Here is a 17,133-nt window from a genome sequence, read left to right on the forward strand (position 1 = left end):
TGTGACTTCATCACAGGTCCTGTGTACAGAGAAGAGAGCAGCCAAGCGACGCTGGGGGGGGGGGGTGTCTCATGCTAGGGCGAGGATGGGGTGCTTATCTCCCTGCAGTGCAGGACAGAAAAACCCCAGGAGGGTTGGAAACTATAACCACTGTGCACGCAGAGGGTCGGCGGCAGGAATAAGAGCCAGGCCAGTGGCCGCATCAGCTGGCAAGCGGCCAGATGAGTGGGCGCTGCCGCCCGCGGCCTAGCGGGAAAATGCCCGGTTGGGCATATTACCAATCCGGGCCTGAGTCTTCTCCTCCTGAGCTCCTCCCGGGACTTGCCTAGCCTGGAACCCTGTCCTGTCCTATTTATCCCCTTCGTAGGGAATTCCCCCCCCCAACTAAACGCTTTCTAAAGCCCTTTCTAAAGCCCTAAGCTGCTGTCAAGTCCTGAACTACACTCCCCCTTGCCATCTTGTGGTCAAATCTAGGTACTGCACTCCTTTTCCATCTTCCCCAGCTGTTTCCCTTCTGTCATTACAAATATCCCTCTACAGTGCACAAACCGTCCCTTCAGTCAAGTCGGTCCGTCAAGTCACCTTCCCCACAGCCCTGCAATAGAGGGTGCACAGGCAGCAGTTGCACTTCTGGGGCCGGGGCCCTCTCCTTCACCCATAAAAAGATTAATGAAGTATTCCTATTCAGGCCATTACTACACACTCATCTTACATAGCTGACAAAGCGCCAGAGATGAATGGGTTAATCGTGCCTCGCAGAGGAAGCTGCTGGGAAGTGTAGTACAATGCGCCCTTCCTGTGATACAGTTACTGCTCCTTTGCCGCATAGTCTCCTGCAGCAGGCACAGGTGTGTGCTGGGGTGACCCCCTCAAAGCCAGATACAAGTGTTGTGTGGTGTGTCCTTAGTCATAGACACTACGGCCTGCTCCGGTGCAGGGAGCTGCTGGTTACCATTGTACTGCATTTCCCAGCATGCCCAGCGCGTCTCCGCCTTAGTCAGCTGACTCGTGTGAGTAGTGTGGAAACAGCTGCTGACTGCACAGGTCAGGTGACCGGTTCTCGTTCCTTGTCTGCTGCCCGGCAAACTTCTCCCACTGATGTCAGCAAGGTAAAAGAGGTGCCGGGGTCACACAGTGCCGTGTCCTGACGAGCCGGTGTATGCCGCCATCGCTCTGTGACCCTGCAGGTGGTGGGAAAACTACAACACCCAGCATGCCTTCCCAGCCCCGGGATTGTGCACGCATGATGGGAGCTGTAGTTCTCCAGCCTATGCAGAGTTCTCGCTATTGATGTTTTCTAGTAGCAGATCATTGTGGTTGTCAGATGTGCTGTAGTTTCCAAGCAGGGCCTCTGATTTTGGGACAGTGGAGATTGGGGGTTCTGTTCATACATTTTGTCATTACCCAGCTATTTGTCATTTCTCCAGAGAACTCTGTTAAACCAAAGTCACATCTGGAGATTTCCTAAAGCAGCCCCCTGAATTGTCAGTATAGGACCCTGCAGTGACCGCACTAAGCGCTCGGGAGCCGGAACTGCTCTGCTGTGGCTAATGGGGGCTCCTGAGTTAAGCCCCTGCCCCATATGGTGTGTGTGTGTGTATATATATATATCTATATCTTCATACCACTCTTATGGGGCGTATTCTACACAAAACTGACCTCCCTCGGTTCTGCTGACAGTCCTATGCTACTACATGGGGCTGCCAAACCGTCCCTAGATTTTGGAGAACAAATGGTAATTTAGATGGTAAGTGCTGATTATATTGTCTTTCTCAGATAAGCGGCCCCATGCACATTATACTAAAGTCATCTGAAGTTGCAGGTGATTGCCAGGGCTGTCTCCTAGAAAACACAGGAGCGCTTGGCACAGAAAGCGTTTGTATATGGGAGAGATGGCTATCGACAAGCATATAAGGGTCTAATAATGTATGCCTGTGATGGCCCCCATAGATATTAGAGAGCTGTCCACGATCTCCCCAACTCCTCTTACAGCGTCTTACTTCCAGCCTGAACAAGAGAGGCGGCCGTTGAATCTCATCAGGCCGGACCCTGTTCTCCCCTGACACCTTGTGTGTTAGGAGACAGTTTGGCGGCCCCCATACACAGTAGAAAGATGACTTATCTAATGTAGAGATGGGCAATTCTATTTCCCAAGGGGCCACATGAGAGGGCTGAACCAACCAGCTGAACTTGATTCTTCCTAATAATATAGTAATTTTGTTTTAAACATATATTTTTATTATCAGTTAATATTGAGCAGAATGAAGTGTGTTGAGCAGCAAGTACTGCTAATACATGTTATGATGGGACTTATTGTACCCTGTATTCTTACCTGTAGCAGCTAATCAACACCATATAATTTTACGCTTTTTCTAAAGTTGATAAATTGTACGCTCCTGTTATTCAGCTTTAAGTATATTTAACATACGGATAGATGTACCTTGATCGTCAGCTGTTCACACACTGTCTTCGGCGTGCTCGAATAATATATTCAAGTCCCCGCGGCTTCATGTCTCGTGGCTGTTAGGCAGCTTATCAAAGAGGCAAGCCCTGCATGTGTTACAGTTGTCGAAAATCCACAAGACCTGCAGCCGTGGAGACTCGAACATATTATTCGAGCACTCCCAAGACACTCGGTTAGCACTCGAGCATGCTTAGATAACACCATATCCCAGCACGTTCGCGCATCGCTAGTAGTTAGTTGCTTGAAGTCGAGACTGTAGCAAAACATCCCAAACCAGTGTTGGGAGCCCGGGATTTTTGGCCGGATCGGTGACTAAGGCTCCGTATGCATTGGCTGGTAACAGAACCTACCCTGCACATTAGGATAATCATTGCTGCTGCGCATAGACCAATATTAATCCATGTGATATATGTGTAATGGTAGATTACTCCAATTCTTTGCTTCTTTCTCCAGCTGCTGGCCACAAGATTCCATCCAGTTTTATTCATTCCCTCATTCTGATAAATCCTGGGAAAAATGAGTCCGGAACAGAAGAAACTGTTGAACATCTTCATCCTGGGCATTTCTTTTATGTTTATGTTCACGGCCTTCCAGACCTGTGGCAACGTAGCGGTAAGTGTGCCGCCACTGACAAAGCAACTCTCTCTTCCCGTGTGTCTAGTGATTAGAAAGATGGCCATACACCCTTTCCCCTACACTATAGTCACAAAGACCCTATTTGTGACCCTCTCCCTGAATATAATGGCTGCTCTTTACTGGTTATCTAAAAAATTGCAATGTTTTTACAGACGCCATATAGGCAGCAAATCGTTTAAGGAGAGTTTCCAGTTCCGGTAAATACTCAGTTTTCTGACATTTTTTTATTACCCTTAATAACCACCAAATGCACCATTATGCTGATTGCAGATATAAGAGAATAGCGCCCCCTGATGGGTGAGAATTCCGCAGCTGCACTATAGCGGACAACCTGCTGCATCAGTCACAATCAGTGTTGGCACCGACCATGGCCGTTTAACCACCCAAGCTGCTGCTGTCAATAGTGACTATGGCATCTAGCTGGTTAATAGAGGGTGAGCTCTCCCTCTATGACCCCTGCAATCATGAGTTTGTGGTCCTGATGGTTGCCATGGAAATCCAAAGCCGAGTGATGGCCTAAGTCTGCCATCCATACTGGCCTGTTCAGATATTAACAATATTTTAGTGGTAAAAATATAAAGTCGCCTTAAAGCTAAATAGGTCCCTATAAAAATAACATGATTTGTAAATTTCCATCATAAAAATGAAAAATTGCTGCTAAATAATTAAATATTCTAACAAAATAAAGACATTTGACTATTACGATTAAAGAGGTTGTCCGCGGTTACAAGTCTTCAGTCACGCTATGTGACTGCAGACTTGTTAACCCTCAGTGTGCCTACTGCTCTCTGTGAGGATTCTCTGGGCTTGGAGAAAGCAATCATGTGACTGCAAGTATGCAATTTGCGTAATCCTGGCCACATTCCAACTAGACGTGTCGGGCTACGCTCAACACTTGCATTGAGCGAGGCTGCGCATGTCTAGTTGACACAGGACCGCATGTGTGCAGTGCAAATCACAGACTTGCAGTCATGCATCCGCCAGTCCTGACACTGGGGAATCCTCACAGTGCATGCGCTGTGAGGATTCCAAAGTCTGCAGTCGCATAGTGACTGCTGACAGGACCCTAAGGCTGCCCTATATGCCTAAGGCCTGTTTCACACTTCAGTTTTTTTGTGTCAGTTAAAATCCGCCAAAATGGCGGAAAGCGGATCCTTTGCTAACTGATGTGAATGGATGCCAAAAAACGGATCCGCCTAACAAAATGGAGGATCCGTTTTTTTTGCAAAACGGCGTATCTTGACTGATGGACAATAACTGAAGTGTGAAACAGGCCTAACCGGCCCTGTATAAGGCTAGTTTCACACTAGCGCTTTTGAGCGCAGCGTCGGCCTGTGCACGGCCGCCGCTAAGCCCCGCCCCTGCCACGCCTCCACCGGTAGCTCCGCCTACCGGCGCATGACGCTGCATGCGTCCTGCGTCCCCTATCTTTATCACTGGGGGCGCAGGCCGTGCGCAGTATGCGTTTGGCGGCGCATGCGCCTTTTTGACGGTGCACCGAGCGCAACCAAACTGCAGCAGGTTGCGTTTGGTGCAGGTCGGCGCACCGTCAAAAGGACGCATGCGCCGCCAAACGCATACTGCGCACGGCCTGCGCCCCCAGTGATAAAGATAGGGGACGCAGGACGCATGCAGCGTCATGCGCCGGTAGGCAGAGCTACCGGCGGAGGCGCGGCAGGGGGCGGGGCTTAGCGGCGGCCGTGCGCAGGCCGTCGCTGCGCTCAAAAGCGCTAGTGTGAAACTAGCCTAACTTCATTGAGTGAAAACAAGGTATATAAAAATAGCATTTATATTGTCCCCGTGTCCTATGCCAATGGGGGCTTTGACTAGTCGATGGGGCGTTTGTTACCCCTGACTAGTCAGCCTTCTTTCCATGTTATCACGCCCCTGTGAGCGTGATAACATAACTTGCGTCATCGCCGTTCATGCATATCTAGTGCACGTGCGCGGCTCATTCCGACAGCGTCCCTTCACCTCTGAAGCCAGGTGTTTGCTTTCTGGCCTCAGAGGCGAGCAGTGCTCATGCCTGGAAGCCATCTTCTACACCTCCGGGCAAGCGCGGTACGCATCTGAATTTGGGAAGCATACACCTTCAGAGGTGCAGGGATGCTGCCAGAGTGAGCGGCAACCAACGTCCCATCGACTAGTCAAAGCCCCCATTAGCATAGCACACGGGGACGATACAAATGCTTTTCTATACCGTGTTTTCACTCAATAGCATTATACAGGGCTTTATACAAATAACTTCTATTCCTTTGTATTTTGCTGTTGCTATATATTATATTATCATGTAATTCTTACTAGTATGCTCCAGGCTTTAACTAAGTAAATTCTGCCAGAATATTGACTCAATTTCTGCTTAAGAAAAAAACCTTATTTTTTTATGTTTTGGACCATCTTTGCGACTCAATAGCCAGTTTTTAAAAGATGTAAAGTCCTAAAACGTGACAGACTTTTGATCCACAATAAGATTGTGCATGACTAATGTTAATATAAAGTAAGACAACCAAGAGATGGCGTAGGGAGAGAGAGAGTGTATGATATGTCGCAGTTCTTTCACAGTGTAGGCCGCTGTGGTGATTTTTGGCCGCCTAGCTTTTATACTGTCTTAAGTCACTCATACACAGTAGTGGAATATCAGAGAATCACAATAATCTTAGCTGGACTGGCGGACCATCCTGTGTGTATCGGGACCTCCTGGCCTTACCCTTACAGGTGATTTTGGGGGACAGAAGGATTTGGCATGTTGAGCCAATAATGAATGAATAATGAATACATAAAGTAGCATACGTTTCCTGTTAGGTCAGCCATAAATATCATCCCAAACATAATCGCAATGTGTGTAGACTGGATTGTATTTGTGTAGGGCAAATGTTTGTCCGAGGCGGAAGAAAAGCAGCACCTCTGGCTGAACAGGTTGTTCAGCAACATTAATATTCAGTAGATACAAAAAGTTTACACACCCCTGTTAAAATGCCAGGTTTCTGCCATGTAAAATTACACAAAAAAACAACAACCATACCAAGACGTATCAGTTCAGAATGTTTTCCACCTTTAGGCTTCTCTTACATTTGCTCAAAAATAATCTGTCCCATGGTCGGACCAAAACAATTGCAATCAAGGAAATGAAGTCAATATGTGAATATATATTCCCTTTAAACACCTTTAATATTCAGATTGTGAAAAAAATTGGTTAACTACCAAAAAATGAAACTGACCAACATACTTGCAAAAAAAAGCCCTGCAGTAGGCCTAGTGATTCCTCTGCCTGGCTGTGGAGGTTGGCACCCTAAAGAACGATTTTTGGCGCCCCCACTCAACGTGGACTATCCCTCACTTCGCTATTACAGCCCTATCACTATAGGTGGGAAAACAATATCTCATAAAGGAGATATGAGAAAAGTTAGTACTTTGATGCCTTGAATAGCTATAAGAATCCCCTGCAGGTGTTTTGTAAGGCCGACTTGATAATGTAAATACCATTCCAAAATCCTGGCCAATACCCCACAGTGCAACACATAATACAATATACTTTGGCCCGCTGCTAAATAGTCCAGGCCAAGTATACTTGCAGCTAGATAAGCAGTCAAACAATATATAAGATATAATATAGAGTAGGATTTAGCATGAATCGGTTGCATCCCGACATGTTTCCCCGCTAGCACGGTTCATCAGGAGGTAGCTTTGATGTTTGAGATGCCGGATACCATCATGGTCATCAGTAGCTGTTAATCTTTTCCAGGATCACTTACAGTTTCCTATGCTACAGAATTGTAATGTGTTCGTAAAAAACGGGTGCCATACTGATTTTCTGTATGCGTGTTTTTTTTTTTTTTCTTGCACTGTCCGATTTTTGGAGTGAAATCCCGGCTTGCTGAGACTATTTTTCTCATGCCAAATACAGCTGAGAAAAAATATGCAGATCTGCACGGCCTCCCAGAATAACATTGGCTGGGCCAAGTGCAATCCAATTTTTTTCCTTTATTTTTTAATCAGATTGCACTATTCCAATTTATACGCCAGTGTGAGTGAACCCTTAATGTCACTGATAACCTGTGGGAATTCATAAGGAAAAAAATCTGAAATCCTAATTTAAAAAAAAAAATAAAGAACTAAAGTAATGTGGTTGCATAAATATGCAGAGTATCACTGATCTGAATGGATTAGTAAGATAAGTATTAACCTTTATTATATGTAGTTACGTTTCCCCGTACTAAGTGCAGGTGTATCCAGCAACATATGACATGCAATGTTCAAATTAGTATGTAACCAATCTCTAGGGAATACTTTCCTCTCATCAGTACTGGCCTTTCCTATCTTCCAGTGCGCTGAATTTCCCTTGCTCCCAGTTTTTTTGCTTTACTGTCGTAAGGTAACTGTAGGGTGCTTTTACATTACCGGACACACTGTACCCTATTCTTTTCACTTTCACTGCTATTTGTCTGACTAACTTTGTAAAGGTCCTGTAGAAACTGAAATGGCTCCGCTACAAACCTGGACTGCAGCCTATCTGTAAGAAACATACCATGAAATGCTGAGTACAGATTTTTTTCAATTTTTATATACGGCCAAGACATCACTACTGAATGCTGAATGAAAATCATTTAAAAAATATAGTGTCACACAAGTATTGGGACTTTGGGCGCTTACCAGGGTCCTAGAACTAGGGGCGCCCTGGTCCATCCCCTTCCCCTGGATTACTCCTGAACATGGACACGCTGGGTTCTCATTCCTTGCTATGCTCCTATATCTACCCTGATCTATCCCCTCCCCCACCCAAGGTAGTGGGAAGCTGAAGTGTATAGGAACACACTAACCAGACAAACAAGGGAAGACTGCCCAGGAAAAATGAATATGAGAACCTAATAAAATACACACACCACCTAACAGAATGGGACACAGGAGAGATAAAGGAAGGAGAAACCAAATAGGATAGGATGAGGATGTGCACACAGAAAAAAACTCCAAGCAACAATCTCCAAACACCACCTCCAACTCAAAACCAAACAGTAAGAACTAACATTGTCAATCCCTAAGTGCCAGAGGCGAGTATATATAGCAGATAGGGAGTGGCCAACACTGAACAGCTGAGACAATCCAGGTAGAAAAGCTTTGGGAGCTTCAACTGAACAGATAGATTAATGTGAAGGACCTTGCAGAAATCACTAATACATAGTGGAGGAAAAAGTGAATATAGTATTCATACTCATCGGAGCTGGTCACAGCTAATCAGTGGTGGTGATATAGATGAGGTATTGGAGCAGCAGAGCACACGCGTGACCATTGCCTCATTTTCTACTATAGGACTGACTGCTTGGTTATCTCTGCCAGTCCCATGTTCACGAATGCACACTACTGCTCCATTCACAGAGTGGATAGTGAGAGCCCAGCAGAGCCATGTGTTTAACTCTTATCTGTCACTTTAGAGCTCTCCAGTTAGCAGAACCTTTATTATAGATATGGGTAGGTAAGACTTCTACTGTGGTTGTGGGGCTATAGGAGGCCAGCCACAAGAATGGTAAAGTTGTTCCGTGGCCTCACTTCCCATTGCATTTCAGTGTGTGGTCATGGTTGCGCTTAGTGGGTGAACCCTATGACTCTAAAAATCGCTTCCTTTTACAAAAACCGTCTTGACCTATAGTCACATGGCCCCTCTAATGCTGTAGAATAAGGTCAAGTTCACACAAGTGTAACACAGGCGCATTACTACAGCTGCAAGTCCTGACCCAACCACAGGTCTTATGACCCAAACTAAGAGCATCACACGGGTCATTAGACCAGTCGTCAAGTGACCTGTCATATAAGTGCAGACATACATCAATGTTATGCCTTTATGCTTATTGAGGAACATCATGGGGGTGAAGGGTGCTTTTAATAATTATAGACATTGTGTGTATAATATAGATACAGATATAGATAGATATATACACATACTGTAGATAGTTGTAGTTTGATTCACTGTGACATGGATAAAGTCCTGCTGCTTGAAGAACATCAAACTCTTAGAGAACATTTAGGATCCAATCGGTTAAAGGGGTATTCCCATTTCATTCCTATGACATATCGTCAGGATAGCCTTTACATGTATAGTAGATACAGATCCTACCAATGTGATCCACATTTAACTCTAGAACAGGGTCTTATCGTGATGCAGTCAGTGAAGAGGTGGTCGGAATTCCCATAGAAACGATTAGGAATTCCACCCACCTCTCCACTGACCTGGCTCATATCAGGGCCAATTAGTGAGCTAGATTAAGATGCCAACCGTGGGCCACATGTACTGTGTATATACATCTTTAACAATTCTATTACTGTTGCTGAAAGCAGGGACGAGTAAAGGATCCCCTATAAAAATGTGTTAATATATTTTATTACTGAGATACATGAGGGCCCAGCATATTAACATGGACTGTATAAGAGGCAGATCATATATAATGTGTGTTCTGTTCTTCCTCCAGCAAACTGTGATTGCCAGCCTGAATAACACAGACTTCCATGGCAGTGGATATACAAGGTATAACATTTAATGCACACAGACTTTCTTTTGTAATGTTACAAATAAAAATGTTCTAATATAATTCATTAGCAAGGTTAAGAATATTTATAAAAGAGGAAATAATACTGTCTCGCATTAGGACACAGGGGGTTTCCTGCAGCTCCTCCGACAGTGACGGCCATGTGTGTGCCCACTCCGGGCACTGCAGCTCCACTCATTTTAGTGAGCAGGCTGCGGTCATAGATCCAGGTGGAGCCACGCTGCTATAGACTGCTTTGCTGTGAATTACCACCACCCTGTGGATTCAGCTCATTTTGGCATTCCCAGGTGTCACGCCCCACAGATTCCAAAACTAGGCCATGAGCTGGAAATACTGCTTAAGGCCCCAATACACATTATATTAAACTGTAACTAGAAAACAAGACATGGACCTCACATCCAAAAATCATACACTGATCTTCGTTTACCATTCTGATCAGACTATATGAAGCCCACTGCCATGTCACTGTGAACCTCTCAGTGGGTCCCTAGCCTAAAAGGTGTGATGCCATGCACTGACCACTGCTTAAGTGACAGCGCTCAAGCCGGCCTAGTGCCCCACAGCAGACCTGCTGCAAGGCAAAGCCCCTAGGGTTCCAGGCCACAGCACCTCACAGGCACAGCATCAATTGTTTTACTTGGACCTGCACTCCTACCTTTTGTTTTAAAATTTGGAGACTACAAAAGGGGTTCCACCTATTTCTGCTCATAGTCTGAAAACATGTGGAGGATGAGGGTTTTTTTTTTTTAGCTCCTTTCACTTGGTGTTGGTGTTTTGTGGTGATGCGTGAAGTCATAGGAACTTTGTCTTGCAGCATGTGGTGCACTATTGCTCCGGCGATTGTCAGTGCATGATGTTGCACCTTTTAGGCTAGGGACCCACTGAGAGGTTCATTGTGACGCGGCAGTGGGCTTCATACAGTCTGATTTAGAATGTTAAACTGAGAACCTCATCTTCAGTTTTGTAAATCAATGTATAACTTGTGGATGTGCGGTCCATGTCTTTTTTTTTTTTTTCCTAGTTATAGCACATTGGATTAAAATTGGTCGGGTTCTTTATCATGCAATGACATTTCTTGACTCTCGGTATTTAGGCTGATGCCCTATCCTGGCATCTGCTTACTCCTCATTTGGTTGGCAGCTATGTAAGATGTAGGGGCACCTTTACACTTTAGTCCCGTTTCACCAGTGACGGCTATTCGATGTATGCTGTCTGATCTAGTCTCCTTTTTTATTATTTCAAAAGAATTTCTATGTTGGTGTCCTTTTAATTGAAATTCACATTGTTGCAGTCTTTGCTGGCAACATTTTCCATATCTTCAGACATTGAGGAATATTAGATGCTGCATAAAAGGAGTTTTAGATAAGTGGCCCCTTTTACACTGGCAGATTTCAGGCCAGTAAGGGCCCATTCACATTATATTCATTAACATCAAACCAACCCTGTGACGTTGGGGGCACGGCAAAAAACACAATCCTGTAAGTAGGGTCCCCGACTCTTCTCAGCAGATATTGTCAGAGGAGGGAATGATACAGTTTGTCTGGGAAAAGTGAGTGCTCCTGTGCGGAGGAGTCGGGAAAGTTGTCGACCGAACCATCGTACCGTTTCCAGCTATCTATTGTATATAGGGGCTTTCAGTGACCGATATTGAAGTTGCTCATTTACCAGGATGTTATGGGCGACACATCCCCAGTTTCCATAGTGGGATAAGTTTACCAAAGCCAGGAATGGGGGTTGACTCTCTTTCACCAATTTTTGTCTTGCAAATGATATTATCCAGTGATCAAATGGATTATAAATCCTCAGAATACCTGGTCTCGTGTTTCTGTGCAGTCGAATGTCATCTGTCCTGACTGGGACCAGCTATTGTGGGCTGGGGTGAGACTGACTATACGTTCCTCGATGGAATTAGGGATGATGGTGATCCTGCGACAGGGATATTGCTGGACTTTGTTCTCTTCTATATCTTGAGTAATGTATATAATATTTTTCTCCATCTCAGAATTTAGCAGTAGTAATTTATGACCATGGTGTTTTTTTTCAGCATGGCTATTATATATGGAGTGTTCTCTACCTCCAACCTTATCGCTCCTTCTGTGGTCGCATTGATTGGTACTCAACTATCCATGTTCTTCAGTGGAATATTTTACAGGTAAGTGATGGCTCTGGAGGGGCTGTGTAATGAAGGACTTTTCTTTGGAGAGTGCTATCACTGGATTAGACTGCTATTTCCACACTATGATGAGCTCCGTAATATATCTTATATTATCCTGTGTACAATCGTTGTTTTTCTTTCTGTTTTTCAGTGCATATATCGCAATGTTTATCCAGCCGTTCACTTGGTCATTTTACACTTTATCCGTTTTAATCGGGATTGCTGCCGCTGGTGAGTGACTTATGTTAATAATAATAATAATCCTTATTTTTATATAGCGCTAACATATTCCGCAGCGCTTTACAGTTTGCACACATTGTCATCACTGTCCCCGATGGGGCTCACAATCTAAATTCCCTATCAGTATGTCTATGGAATGTGGGAGGAAACCCATGCAATCACGGGGAGAACATACAAACTCCTTGCAGATGTTGTCCTTGGTGGGATTCGAACCCAGGACTCAAGCGCTGCAAGCTTGCAGTGCTAACCACTGAGCCACCGTGCTGCCCATGTTCTACATCCTTAGAATTTGTCATTCTGTGAAAGATTAACTCATTGGCACCTTTACCTTGTCAGTCTGTTGCCTGAAACTTGAGAAATCCACTTTTCTAGCTGTGTGCACTTAATGATACTGCATCCTCAGGTTGACATTCTTGGTGCCTCCGTCTCTGTATTGATCGGTAGCGTACGTACCGTACATCTGAAGGCAGGCGCCTGCCGAGAAGACTACATGTTGCGCAGAGCAGCAGTCGTCTCACATCTGGTCACTTAGTTGCCCTTCTGAGTGCACAGGCTTCAGTGCTCGCAGCGCAGGAGAGTAAGAAGGAGGCACCAAGAATGTTACTAATCGAAGAGACAGGGTTTCATAAAAGCCTCAATCCAGTGTTTTTTTTTATTTTATTTTTTTTTTTTATTTCACCTTTGGAGTGCTTCTGCTTATCGAAGTTCCCTACCCTAAATATTATAATCGCCAGCTGCAGTCTTCAGCTGTTTCCGGTGACGCTTCCATCATGTACCGCCAGCTTCTAACTGACTGGATGTTGGAGGTAATGGTCACAAGCTGTAAATTGCAGTTTGTGAGCCTCATTCTGGCTCCCGTAGACTTACATTGAATTGTGACTTCCAGATCGCCCAGCAAACACTGGAGCAATCAGATAGGTCATAATTTTCAGAAGATGATGGAAGCATCACCAATGACAGAAGATGATGGCTGATAAATATACTAGGGGCAGGGAACTTGGATTAGTGACACCACTCCAGCACTGCCATAAAAAAGAAATCCTGGAGTGGTTCTTTAAGAGCATTCTGCCGTCCATTGCAATAAAGGGGTTGTCCGATGAATAAACTACATTGTAACCTATAGATCTTTGAATAATTAGTAATCTCCACATGTCAATGTTTAAATAAAATGTTCCTGTGCTGAGATAATCTTATAAATGTGCCCCTGCTGTGTACTGTGTAATGGCTGTGTCTGACTGTACAGGAACATGGTCTGACCATACCACAGCTCCTGGGCAGGGGAGGAAGCAAAAGAGAGGATACAGACAGGACCGCATGGGATGTCACAGCTTATTCTTTTGGTAAAGTAAAACTTGTTTGAAAACAGGCAGGGAAATGGTTTCCCTCACAGAATAAATCCTCTGCGATACCATGCTGTGATGTCTGTATACTCTTTTGCTTCCCCCCTGCCCAGGAGATGTGGTACAGTCAGACATGGCCATTACACAGTACACAGCAGGGGCACATTTATAACATTATCTCAGCACAGGAACATTTTATTTAACACATCCAATAGTGTAAATTTAATATTATTGCAAAATCTACTTATTAAAATGTATTTTATTTGTGGGACAGCCCCATTTAACTTATTTGCATATTGGTAAAAATAAGGATTTTTCAAAAATCCGGCAACGGATTGGCAGTGCAAAGGTAACAATGGGTTAAAGAGTTTTAGCTGTGTAATATAATAACAGCATGTTGTAGGGCCTAAAACACTGAATTCAGCTGTGATGCTTATTTACAGTGAAGGTTTTATCACTGAAAGATTATCATTGCCCAGACTAGCTGCCTCATGCCAAGTCATCTGATCCCGCCCCCTCCTGAGATAAGCCGCTCACTGTTGATAGACTATGTAAATACAGATCCTGGTGGGGACGGGGTTCGCTTTCTCCACTCTGCTGCATTCTACAACTTAAGCCTCTCTCCCACTTGCTTATAAAAAAAAAAAAAAAAAAAAAAAAAAAAAAAAGTCAGTCACATACACTCTCATCCAGGAGAGTGGGACGATTTTTTTTTTCTCATTTGTCATCTGTGCGCATATGCAATCTGTGTTGTGTTTTTTTTTTTTTTTTTTTACTCAGCAGCTATAACAGGACCATTTGCAGTTTCCTACAGAGCTGTCACCAGAGATTTTAGGGCCCCATCCTGGCAACATTTTCTGGCCCCCTTGAGATTCTGCCCAGGCTCCACCCTGCGAACTTTCCACAGTTCTACCACCCTCTCTTGGAAAAACTTTTTTAAAATGCTACCACAAAAAGGTAGACCCTTTTGGCACAGCCCTACTCTACTCTAATCTATTAAACATTTGTCATACCCAATACTCTCTTTGTAGGTATATTTTAATTTGTTTTTCTTTAAGGGAATGTGTTACATAGATTTTTTTTTTAAAATGACCAATAATAGCACATACAAGGAACAAATACCGCCACACCATGACCAGACCACATATCACCACCACATTGTGACTGAATACTAAAATACTGCTCATTAATAAAAAAAACACACAATACTAATATCACCATTAGTACCATAATACACAGGAGCTCTGTACATAGTATACAGCGTATAGTGTCAATGTACAGGCAATGGTGACTCACCAGTGACATTATACACAGGAACTCTGTACGTAGTATACAGTGCGTAGTGTCAATGTACAGGTAATAGTGACTCACCAGTGACATTATACACAAGAGCTCTATATATACGAAGTATTTTATAGTGTAAGGGTACCGTTACACCTAGCGATGCACCAGCGATCCCGACTAGCGATATGACGCGGTCAGGATCGCTGGTGCATCGCTAAGTGGTCGCTAGTGAGCTGCCACACAGGCAGATCTCACCAGCGACATCGCTGGGGACGGGGGTCGCCACTTACCTGTCAGACGCGGCGATCCTGACGTCCTCCCGCCTGGCTCCACGCGTCGCTCGTCTCTCCACAGGAAGCCCAGCAGGAAGCTGACGATGAGGAATGGTCCAGGACATTCTCACGCGATCAGCGATAACCAGCGGGGGAGCCGGTCGGAGGTAAGTATCACATGCAGCGATATCGCTAGTAATATCGCTGCTACATCACAAAATCGGTGACTTTACAGCAATATTGCTAGCGATATCGCAGTGTGTAACGGGGGCTTTAGTGTACAAGTAGCAGACTGACTCACCAGTGACATTTCTAATTGTAGATGTTCATCTTCGCTTTGCTTCTTCATCCAGTGTAGACCACTATTATAGGACTCGTCTCTGTAGAAAATAAGTTATCTAGAGCACATTCCTCAATTTCTCCCGAAGTTCTACACTGTGACAGTGTTTTCCTACACAGTAAAAGGACCCCCCCCCCCACTGTAAAGTGTCCTCAAAAGTAAAATACATCACATCAGTAATAATATCCGTTATTTTGCCCATACAGTAATAATGTCCTACATTCTGGCATCTTCCTGTAATAACATCCCCCATCCTGGCCCCTGTGTGTCTCATTACTGAATGTAAACCATGTGTCATTTCATGTCAGAGTGGGGAATGATTTTACAGAAGCCGGCAATTGAATTAGCGGCTATTCTGCTATGAAGAACTCTGTGAAAAATATATATATCTATCTATAATAATATATGTGTGTGTCTCAATGACGTGTGTGTGTGTGTGTGTGTGTGTATATATATCTGTATTCTATGTGTATATATCTATTCTTTTATTTATTAAACCTGTCAGTGTGAGTTTACTGTACAGCGCACTGAATTGCCGGCTTTGCTAAAAGACACCTGGTGCGTATTTCTCGCAAGTCACATGTGTGGTCCGTGTGTAATCCGTATTTTTTGCGCGCCCATAGACTTGCATTGGCGTATTACGGGCGTAGTACGGTGACAATCGCAGCATGCTGCGAGTGGCACGGACCGTAGAATACGGATGAGAAATATACGGCTGTTGGGACCTGCCCCATAGAGAATCATTTGTCCGTGTGCAATGCGTGCTTTTTACGCCTCCCACTCGTCCGTATTTCACTCTAGTGTGATCCCGGCCTTACAAGCAAACACTGACAACTTTAGAACTAATTACCAAGTAATTTGAAGGTTGCTAAGGCTGGTTTCACATTAGCGTTTTTTAGCGCTGCGCTTCGTGCACGTCCATGCGCATGCGTCCTGAGCCCCTATCTTTAACATGGGGGCGCATGGTCTAGCGTATTCACACGTTTGTATGCGTTTTCGTGCACATGCGTCTTTTTGTAGTGTGCGCCTAGGCGCGCCCGACGCAACCTGTTGCATTTTTGGTCCGTCCAACCTGTCTCCAAAAATCACATTACAGTCTATGGGAATGCAGGTGTGTGCATGGACATGCGCACGCCTGCGTTTAAAATCGCATGCGTTTTAAGAGTTAACAAGGCTAGAAACTGGTTAAAACGCATGCGCCTAAAAAAAAAAGCAAATGCATGATGCGTTTTTTGCATGCGATTCTATTGCGCACGATGGACAGCGCTAAAAAAACACTAGTGTGAAAGTAGCCTAACATAGAATTAACTGGATAATATTGGATTTTTTATCTGATCAATAACAGGGTTTATCTTATAGCTGTCAAGGCAGAACCGTGGGCAGCGCAGTAGCACAAGGACAACTGTAGAGAAAGTCCAGTGTTTTGTGTAGGGTTCTACAAAGCCAGTAGGGACATTAGGTGGCGATTTGCAGAGTTTTAAAGTTAATCTGTCAACAGTTTCTAGCAGCATAATTTAGAAACAAGAGACCCTGACCCCCAGTGATGTGTCACTTACTAGGCTGTTTGATTTTGTTTTTTGTTTTTTTCTTCATAAAATCAATGTTAAATCAGCAGGAGATTATCACTAGAAGACTAGTAAACCTGCTTTCAAGTAAGCCAACCCCAGCTCCACCTCTAATTGGAGGCTTTCTGCCTGTGCACAGTGTACAGGGAAAGCTGCCAATCAGTGGAGGGCATGGTTATACAGAGCTCAGTTAATCAAAACTGTAGCACCCAGTAAGTGACACATCGATGGAATAGGGATCTCTGTTCATACAGCATGCTGCTTTCAGATTTGGTAGCAAAAACCTGGTGACAGATTATTT

At 44.4% G+C, this 17,133-nt stretch overlaps 1 protein-coding gene across 3 annotated transcripts in view; it reads left to right on the forward strand.

Annotated features, from left to right (window-relative positions):
* The first annotated feature begins 645 nt into the window (after positions 1-645).
* Positions 646-17,133, forward strand: part of MFSD11 (major facilitator superfamily domain containing 11) — an 88,463-nt gene continuing 71,975 nt past the window's right edge. Inside the window, exons 1-5 of one of the 3 annotated variants that reach the window (XM_073563187.1) lie at positions 646-848; positions 2,918-3,076; positions 9,559-9,614; positions 11,681-11,788; positions 11,943-12,022. In XM_073563187.1, the coding sequence (XP_073419288.1) occupies positions 2,981-3,076; positions 9,559-9,614; positions 11,681-11,788; positions 11,943-12,022 (340 nt within the window). In that variant the 5' untranslated portion in view covers positions 646-848; positions 2,918-2,980. Of the gene's footprint in view, positions 849-879; positions 1,110-1,724; positions 1,748-2,917; positions 3,077-9,558; positions 9,615-11,680; positions 11,789-11,942; positions 12,023-17,133 lie in introns of those variants that run through there. The other 2 variants (XM_073563186.1, XM_073563188.1) reach the window with 2 other exon arrangements.

This window comes from Dendrobates tinctorius, unplaced genomic scaffold, assembly GCF_039654945.1.
Source record: "Dendrobates tinctorius isolate UK_male_01 unplaced genomic scaffold, ASM3965494v1 ptg000383l, whole genome shotgun sequence".
In the NCBI taxonomy this organism is placed as follows: Eukaryota; Metazoa; Chordata; class Amphibia; order Anura; family Dendrobatidae; genus Dendrobates; species Dendrobates tinctorius.